The 10,455-nt window shown below is 39.2% G+C and overlaps 1 protein-coding gene across 1 annotated transcript; it reads left to right on the forward strand.

The window, feature by feature from the left end:
• Window positions 1-7,564: 7,564 nt before the first annotated feature.
• On the forward strand, window positions 7,565-10,212 carry LOC110912041 (cyclin-D4-1). Its single transcript, XM_022156711.2, has 6 exons — window positions 7,565-8,130; window positions 8,423-8,509; window positions 8,608-8,703; window positions 8,794-8,995; window positions 9,080-9,183; window positions 9,729-10,212. The coding sequence occupies exons 1-6, from the start codon at window positions 7,840-7,842 to the stop codon at window positions 9,939-9,941; spliced, it is 993 nt and encodes a 330-aa protein (XP_022012403.1). The 5' UTR covers window positions 7,565-7,839; the 3' UTR covers window positions 9,942-10,212.
• Window positions 10,213-10,455: the final 243 nt, after the last annotated feature.

The following is a 10,455-nucleotide window of genomic DNA, read 5'->3' on the forward strand; positions in this document are numbered from 1 at the left end:
CGAATGATAAAACGTACACCAACTTCCTTGAACACCAAACCTGTCGTAGTGTTAGCTTATGGTACAAGTCTAGAGGCCACACATAGTTCAGGGTTGTAAAATTATCCTCGCTGGGTAGACGTTCCCTATCGACTTCATTCCTATAGTTCTGGACAGCACCTACACCTCGCGCACCGTATCGCTTAGCTCCATCCGAATTGGAAGAACTATCGACGCAGCCACAAGAACTCTTGGATAAGGGATTTATCCGACCTATCTTTTCGCCTTGGGGAGCTCCAGTATTATTCGTGAAAAAGAAGGATGACACTTTCAGAATGTGCCTTGATTATCGCGAACTGAACAAGGTCACGGTGAAGAACCGCTATCCTCTTCCTCGCATTGACGACTTATTCGACCAGTTGCAAGGGTCGAGTTACTACTCCAAGATTGATCTAAGGTCAGGTTACCATCAGCTGAGAGTCCGGGATGAGGACATCTCCAAGACAGCATTCAGAACTCGCTACGGTCACTACGAGTTTCTAGTCATGCAATTCGGGCTTACGAACGCGCCTGCAGACTTCATGGATCTTATGAACAGGGTGTGTAAACCTTATCTTGACAAGTTCGTTATTGTCTTCATCAACGACATTCTGATCTACTCCAAGAGTCAGGAGGAGCACGAGCAGCATCTACGTCTTATCTTGGAACTTCTTCGAAAGGAACAGCTGTACGCAAAGTTTTCAAAATGCGACTTCTGGCTTCGTGAAGTCCACTTCTTAGGCCATGTGGTGAACAGGGATGGGATTCATGTCGATCCATCCAAGGTAGATTCGATCAGGAACTGGCCTGCACCGCGTACACCAACAGAAATACGCCAATTCTTGGGTTTGGCGGGGTATTACAGGCGATTCATCAAAGACTTTTCCAAGATCACACAGCCGCTTACTATGTTGACACAGAAAGGTGTTACCTATCGTTGGGGTAATACACAAGAAACGGCTTTTCAGTACCTGAAGGACAGACTATGCAGCGCACCTATCCTCTTATTGCCAGAGGGCACGGATGATTTTGTGGTCTATTATGACGCATCGATACAGGGGCTTGGATGTGTATTGATGCAGCGGGATAAAGTTATTGCCTACGCTTCTCGTCAACTCAAGATCCATGAACGGAACTACACGACGCACGATTTAGAGCTGGAAGCTGTTGTTTTCGAGCTTAAGATATGGCGACACTACCTGTACGGTACCAAGTGCACTATTTACACCGATCACAGGAGTCTCGAACATATCTTCAAGCAGAAGAATTTTGAACATGCGTCAACGACGATGGGTCGAGCTACTTAATGATTACGAATGCGCCATCAAGTACCATCCAGGCAAGGCCAATGTTGTGGCTGACGCGCTCAATCGGAAAGACACTCTACCTAGACGCGTACGAGCCTTGCAGCTCACTATCCAGTCCAGTCTTCCTGCACAGATACGAACTGCTCAGATGGAAGCATTAAAGCCTGAAAACGTCAAAGCTGAAGCCTTACGCGGCTCAAGGCAACGAATGGAACAAAAGGAAGACGACGCCTACAATGTAACGGGGCGTATTTGGGTCCTACTTTTTGGCGGTTTACGCGAGCTGGTAATGGACGAAGCTCACAAGTCCCGCTACTCGGTACATCCAGGGTCGGATAAGATGTACCACGATTTCAAAACAACATACTGGTGGCCTGGCATGAAAGGCCACATAGCGACTTACGTTGGCAAGTGTTTGACATGTGCAAAAGTCAAAGTGGAGTATCAGAAACCAGCGGGCCTACTACAGCAACCCAAGATACCGCAATGGAAATGGGAAGAAATTTCCATGGATTTCGTTACAGGCCTACCTAGATCCCAGCGTGGGAATGATACTATCTGGGTAATCGTAGATCGACTCACAAAGTCTGCTCATTTCCTGGCTATTAAGGAAACAGATAAGTTCTCTACCTTAGCAGACGTCTATTTGAAAGAAGTTGTTTCAAGGCACGGAGTGCCAACCTCCATCATTTCGGATCGGGATGCACGATTAACGTCAGAGCTATGGCAAGCGATGCACAAATCTTTCGGCTCACGGTTAGACATGAGCACAGCGTATCATCCTCAGACGGATAGGCAGTCTGAGCGAACGATCCAAACTCTTGAAGACATGCTTCGGGCATGTGTTATTGATTTCGGCAACGGCTGGGAAAAGCACCTCCCTTTGGTGGAGTTCTCATACAATAACAGTTATCACACCAGCATACAAGCCGCTCCATTCGAGGCATTGTACGGACGTAAATGCCGGTCACCTCTCTGCTGGGCAGAGGTGGGGGATAGTCAGATTACGGGTCCAGAGATTGTAGTGGACGCCACAGAAAAGATTGCACAAATACGACAACGCATGGCGGCAGCACGTGACCGTCAGAAAGCCTACGCGGATAAGCATAAAAAGCCATTGGAATTTCAGGTCGGAGACCGGGTATTACTTAAAGTCTCACCCTGGAAGGGTGTGGTTCGATTTGGTAAACGAGGCAAACTCAATCCACGGTATGTTGGACCGTTCGAAATCACTGAAAGAATAGGCCCAGTAGCCTACAGATTGAACCTACCAGCTGAACTCGGTGCAGTTCACAATGTATTTCACGTGTCGAATCTGAAGAAGTGCCTGTCAGATGAGACCCTCATAATTCCTTTTAAGGAACTCACTATCGACGAGCGGTTGCAGTTCGTCGAGGAACCTGTAGAAATCACGGACCGGGATGTTAAGGTCCTCAAAAGCAAGAGAATCCCTCTTGTTCGAATTCGTTGGAACTCCCGACGTGGCCCAGAGTACACCTGGGAACGCGAGGACCAAATGAAAGAAAAGTACCCCCAGTTATTTGAAACCAATACAACCACTACTGAGTCTGAAGCTACTACTGTGGAATTTCGGGACGAAATTCCAAATCAACGGGGGGATGATGTGACACCCCAGGAAAACCAGTGAACACTACAGCTTACCTAGCTTCCTCAGTGAGTGCGTACCAAATTTCAGGACGAAATTTCTTTTAAGTTGGGGATAATGTGACAACTCGAATTTCCAAGATTTCTATTTCGCATTTATTGCACGTTCTTGTATTATTTAATTGTTTATTTGCACAAATAATTGGCTATGGAACTGTAACGTTTTAATACAATGAAGTGTAATGTGTGATTATGCATGGTTATGTGTTAATTGTGATAGACTTATCAAATGCATAAACTTGGTGGTGAATCTGTGAAACTTTTTGAGATGGTGTACTATTGTAAATTATAATACTTGAGGATGTAGAGGACAATTAGTGAAATCCTAGTAATACTTAACCCTAATCTCTTTCACTAATCATTCCCTAATCATCACAAGAATCAAAGCACGTACACCCACATTCCCTAATCCTCTCTACAACCACCTTCTCATCATTCTTGGATTCACAAGTTCTTTTGCATCAAGTTCGATTACCCAACCATCTAGAATCAAATCGAGGTAATGGTTTAATCATTGGTTGTGATTAATTGTTGATTGATTGATACATGTAAATTCTAGTTCATTGTATAATATATTCTGTGATTTTGGTTTGATTCTAGATAATTGTGATGATGATGATGATTAGTTGCATGTTTGATAGATTGTTCTTGTGATGACTACTGTTGTGATATCGATCAATTGATTTTTGATTCTGCCGTCTAGCTAAATGAAAGTAGGGTTTTTGATCGTGTGTATGAAAACTGTAACTGATGCCTTGATTCTGTGCAAAGATTGGGATTCACGCGTAATGTTAGTCAGAGTTTTGTGAATGATTAAACTTGTCTGAGTTTTTAATATATCATAGTGGTCCGACTTTTAATGATGTTTTAAGTGTCTGAGGTTTACGTTTACACAACATGCTTATCTCCGAGTTTTATACATATTATAAATAGTCCGAAGTTTATACAAATAACATGTGGGCCGAGTTTCTTAAGTTTGCTTAGGTCCGACCTTTATAATGATTAGTGGAGTCCGACCTTTGTAACCTGCCATGGTCCGAGTTCTTGCTTTGTTATGTGGTCCGAGTTTGATAAGAAAATGCAAAGGTCCGAGTTCTTGTTGTGGGGAGTCCGAGTTTTTAAAGGCTCAAAGCCTTGCCCGAGTTTTAACCCCCCCAACCTCACATCCGACCTTTTAATCCATCAAAGGTCCGAGTTTTGACACCCTCATGGGTGGTCCGAGCTTCATGAAATCATGTCCGACCTTCATCATGTTCTAAGGGGGTCCGAGTTTCAAGAATAGAAACCCCCACCACCCTAGTCCGACTTTTAATCAAAGGAGCCCCTTGTCCGACCTTTATGGCAATTGTTCGACTTTGTGTAATAATCTAAATGAAGTCATGAGCTGTGTGTTATTTATTATTGGATCTGTTAAGCCAGATAACCCTGTTAAACATGCATGTCGACTGCGTTACGTATAAAAAGTATAGGAATCCCTGTTAAGCCAAGCTAATTAACCATGTTAACTGCTAAGTGTTAACTGTGCTCTGTTCTGCATGATATGATACCATAAGTTGCTGCAATTGCTGTATATTACTGTATTTATGTGCAAACCATGTCAGATCAGTACGTAGTCAATTATCACACACAGTCGATTGAACACCAAGACTTGTAAACCCTAATTGAATTTATATACTTACGTCAAGTATGTGCAATGTATCCTAGGTCGTGTGTAACGGACTTAGACAATTGTTAAACCCTAGAGCATAGCATACCGAGCAAACCAAGGTGAGTTCACACCCTTACTAAGGCATGGGATTCCCAAGGGCTTGGGAATGGGATTGAAGGAATAAGGTTGAATAGATTCGTACTGACACTAATACTAGACTACCATACCAGCGTCCTCGGTTGTGCAGGACACATACGTAAACCTACGTATGCTTATACTACTTACTGTCCTCGGTTGTGCAGGACACAGGCGTAAAGCCCACATATGCATATGCTTCTTACTGTCCTCGGTTGTGCAGGACACATACTTATGTTTCTTACTGTCCTCGGTTGTGCAGGACACATACTTATGCTATTCACTGTCCTCGGTTGTGCAGGACACATACTTACAATCTACGTAGACTTATACTTATCACTATCCTCGGTTGTGAAGGATACTTATGGTTACGAATAGTCTAGTGGTTATACAACATGGGAAGCCCCCACCAATAGAACGTACTAACGGCCTAGTAGAGCCACCTGTTACATACGAACTTACTATTACGCATTTACTTTTTGTGAACTCGCTCAACTAGTTGTTGATCCTCTGTTACATGCCTTGCAGGTCGTTAGGTACATGCAGCTTGCACATGGAGGAGCTGGTCGTTGTGGGCTTGGATCGTGATTATCTTATTAAACACTTATGACGTTTCGTACTTAATTATGTTGGGTTTTGATTATACGCTTCCGCTAAACAATGATAACTTACTTATGATTTTGGATCACCTTTCATATGGATTTGGTTTGGTTTAATGGCAATTACTTTTACTATATATATTGTTCTATATGATTGGTGGCTTGATCCTGGTTAGTCACGCTCCCAAGCGGTGATACTCCGCACGTGGATTTTGGGGGTGTGACAGCTCCTGCATCCCCTAATAGACGGCCCTGAATAAACAGTCTTGTTTGGGTTATGCGTATGGTAAAACAAATCATAAGAGAAATTGTTTTTAAACATATAATTCAATCAATCTTTTAATAAAAGTATAATCTTATTTTCTCACTTCCTAAACTTAGATGTTTAAAGTATTTGTCTCTACTAATAAACCACCACCCCAATAAGACCATGTGTAGTGAGGAGCGGATTGGACGTTTTTTGCCCTAATCCACTCCCAAAAACGCCCAGCACCGCCCCCGGGCATTTTTTTTCGAATTTTTTTTGTTGGGCATGGCCAAAAAGAGCCAAATTGTTAAACTTTTGACCAATAACAAATTTGCAACTCATTTATTTGTTTTATTTTTCTAAAAAGATAATAATTGAGTAATCATTGTTTAGCATTATGTGGCATTATACCACTACACCCTTTTTTAACTTCAAGCCTCATTGCTGACTAGGCGGCCACGTGTCGCTTCATGCCCAAAAGTGAGATATTTGTTTCACTCACCACTATACATGGTCCAATAAGAGATGCCTGAATCAAAGAGTCCTTTAGTATAAATTCAATTAGGGGTTGTTTGGCAACTTCTGAATGGTTAAGTGCTGAACCAGTAAGAGTTTTGAATCATTAAGTGCTGAACCAGTAAGAGATCTGAACCATTAAGAGCCAATATAATTCTTAAACATTCAAAGGCAAATGTCTGAACCATTCAAACATTTGCTCGCGAAACAAACAGTCTTAACCATTAAGTACTGAAACAGTAAGAGGTCTGAACCATTAAGAGTATTGTTAAGAGGTAAACAAACAGCCCCTTAGTTAAGATCCGTTTATTTATATTTTGTTTTTGTCTACATACAAAAACAATTTCAAAAGATTTATCTCCTAAATATACTCATAAAACATTAATTAAAAGTTTAAAACTAATCCCCCTCTGTCACACTCTCACACACACTCCCACTCCCACTCACATTCACACCCACCCTCTCTCACACTCACACACAGTCAAACATATACATTTTTATTTAAAAATTGTTCACACTAAAATTAATTACAAAAAAATAATATCCTCTCTCATACACTCTCTCACTCACACATTTTTAGTTTATACTACTAAACAAAATATCATGTAAAAAAATAATCCCCTCTTTTATCACTCTTAGACTAGGTGGTCAGGTAACGTCTACAACCACCTCCAGCTCGCCCCGCCACCAACACCAGATCCCCTCTGTCAAAGAGGGATCATTATCACTTGCATCACGAAGCCCATAACGGGCGTTAAGAGGAGAGTGCAGTGGGGCTCATATGCATTAACCAATCAAATTATTTTTTTCTTCTCTTTTTTCCTTTTTTACATTTAATAGTTAAAGGGCTTTATTCCACAATAGATTAGTTAAGGTTGCATGGTGGGAAGTACCGCCCTCTGCCACACCACCACGATAGCGCCCCACACATCGCTGCCTGGGTGTTATGGGGGGGGGGGGTTGCTATGGGTTAATCCGCCAGCCACATAACGAGCGTTATAAGGATGATTTGGGGGCCACTTGAATACGACCAATCATATTTTCTTTTTTTGTATATAGCAAAAAAGTAGTTCACATTGTGCAAGTTAACAATAAAGTTATAGCTTACGTGGCGCAAACGTGACGCTAGTGGGGCATGATAAAGCTCATAGGGGCTTTATCCCACACCTCCAACTTACACTTGCAACACACAATTTCGTTTCTACTTAAAAAATACTATAAAAGTTAATCCCCTCTCTCATACACTCTCACTTACACACTTACACCATTAAAATAAAAATAAAAAAAAAATAAAAAAAAAACCTTTCTCATTCACTATCAGTCACTCTCTCTCTCACATACACATTTAGTTTATAATAATATATTACAAAAATATAATTACCCCCCCCCCCCCACCCCACCCCACCCCACACACACTCACACACATGCACTCTCACGCTGATACAAGACACCACCCCTCCCCCTCTTCTACTATTTCCTCTACATAAGCTTCATTCTTTGTTCCTCTCACTTGTAGTTATAGTTTTTGTAGTGAGAACAAGAGAGAATAAAGAGCTTCATTCATTCTCTCTCCCCAAAACTTCAACCCAACAATTTTTCTTATAAAAACAAACTACACAACAAACTCCCATAGTTTCAGCAATCTGAAGATTTTGAATCTATGAAACTCTAGTAAAAAATATTATTATTTTTAGGGATCTTGATATGGCACCAAGTCTTGATTGCTTGTCATCAAGTTTACTATGTGCAGAAGACAATGACAGCATCTTTTATGACTATGATGATCATAGAAATCATCAAAATGTTGACCAAAGTCAAAGAGTCAATTTTCTTGAAACAGAGGACTCTGTTCTTGATTGTTCTGATGAGAGGTTGGATTTGTTGGTTGAAAAAGAATGTGAACAATTTGTTGGTTTTTTTGATTATTTGGATTATATCAAAAATGGGAAGCTGGATATTGCTGCAAGACAAGAGGCTGTTGATTGGATCACAAAGGTTTGCTATTTTTTTAATTAACTTTGTTTTTAATTTTTTTTTTTTTTTGGGATTTTTGTTAATCATGATTCATATATTGAAAAGATTATTAATTTGTGAAAATGCAATGTGTTTTTGGGATTTTTGTCAATCTTGATTCATCTTTTCAAAAAAAAAAAAATTAATTTGTGGAATTTTTTTTTTTTTTTTTTTTTTTGGGATTTTTGGCAATCTTGGTTCATCTTTCCTTAAAAATTGAAAAGATTATTAAATTGTGAAAATGCTAATGATTTAAGTGGTTTGATCTATTCAGGTTCATGCTTATTTCAATTTTGGACCTTTAACTGCATATTTATCAGTTAATTACTTGGACAGATTTCTTGCTGTTTATGAATTACCTGTGAGTTGTTATGTAATTTTTATTAAATTATATGATTAATTTGTTAAAAAAAAATCATTTTTTTTGAAATATTTTTTTTATGGTTTTGTTTATGTAAGGCCAAAGAATGGATGATGCAGTTGCTAGCTGTAGCCTGTTTATCATTGGCAGCAAAAATGGAAGAGACTGAAACACCACTAATTCAAGATTTGCAGGTGAAGATCCAATTAGGAGTAAAGGTGTTGACTTTTTTGTTGGGTCAAAGTAAATTTGACCAAAAGTTGGATTTATGATTAAACTTGCAGGTGGGTGGATCAAGATTTGTGTTTGAGGCAACATCCATTAAGAAAATGGAGCTGCTTGTGTTGACCACATTGAAATGGAGGGTACAAGCAGTCACACCATTTTCCTTTATTCATGATTTTCTTGTGAAAGTCAACCATGGTCAACCTGTTTCAAAATCTTGGATTTTGTCATCAACCCAACTCATCTTAAGCTTGTTTAGAGGTAAAAGATATGATTTTTTGATTGATCTTGTAAATTTAATGAAAAAATAATGAAGGGTAAAATTGTAATTTTTACTATGTTTAGGGGTGGAGTTCTTGGAGTTTAGACCTTCTGAGATAGCAGCAGCAGTGGCAATTCATGTGGTGGGATCAACTCAGATCTCTTTACTTGCTCAACATGTTACAAAGGTAATGAAATGAAATAATGAATTAGTGATCATAAATGTTGTACATTTTGCATGTTTAGTTGTACACTCAACATCAAAGTTATAAATAAAAAAAGAGTGTACAAGGTTTGTTGCGTAAGGTACAAGTATTAATAGCTCACATATATCAAACTCAGCTGGCTTAAAGGTACAAGTATTAATAGCTCACATATATCAAACTCAGCTGGCTTAAAATCATTGGATCTTATAAAAAACACAAAGAAGACAAAAACCAAAACAACTGAATTTTTTAGGCAAAAATCTTGATCGCCCCCCTTAAAAGAAGACAATAAACACGGGCAAATGTTTGGGGCGGCCACCCCTTAAAAAAGTGATTTTTTAGGCAAAAATCCCGATTGCCCCTCTTAAAAATTTGGTTAAACCTCCCGATTGTCCACAAAAAATAAATCTCGGGTCCATCACTGACATTCACTATTGTACATTTTAGGACTTTTCCATGAAAGGAAGACCTTTATTTTAACTTTTAAGTAGCATTGAAAGATTCTTAATTCTTTTTTGTTTGTGCAGGAGAGGGTTCTTAAATGCATGGAATTGTTGAAAGAGTTAAATGGTGATTGTACAATGAGCTTAAGGAGTGGTACATTGACATCAATGCCAAAGAGTCCAACTGGTGTGTTGGAGGCTGCATGTAACAGCAATAGAACTGGTGAATCAGTTGTTGGGTCATGTCCAAACTCATTTAAAAGGAGAAGACTCAACATTCAACAACAAACACTTTAATTTGGAGATTTAGGTGAAAAATAATTTTTTATTTTTTGATTTTTGGTAGGGTGAGAGTATTTAATGTGGTTATTATTAGTCAAAATTTCACAAAAAAATTAAGTAATGAGCTGTTAAATATTAGACTTCTTAACAGCTTGGGAGAAGAGTAAGGGCAAATCAAATGAAAATATATATATCAAATTATGTATTTTTAGGTAGATATGGACCATATGGTTTCTTGTACTCCTTATATTTTGATTGGAATAAAACAATGTTGGGTTATTAGTTACATTACATATATTACAACAACAACAACCATACCAAGTAAATCTTAAAAATAGCAAAGCTGCTTATATGGTCTGGAGAGGGTGAGATGTAGACAGACATTGCCTCTATCCCTAGGGATAGAGAGACTACTTCTAGAGAGACCATCAGCTCCAAAACGAACAGCATACCAACACACCAAATCAAAGAATATAGAAATAAGAAGTCACTCATACCAAGAAAGTGATCAGAGTAACACAATATAATA

This window comes from Helianthus annuus, chromosome 15 (assembly GCF_002127325.2).
Source record: "Helianthus annuus cultivar XRQ/B chromosome 15, HanXRQr2.0-SUNRISE, whole genome shotgun sequence".
Lineage (NCBI taxonomy): Eukaryota > Viridiplantae > Streptophyta > Magnoliopsida > Asterales > Asteraceae > Helianthus > Helianthus annuus.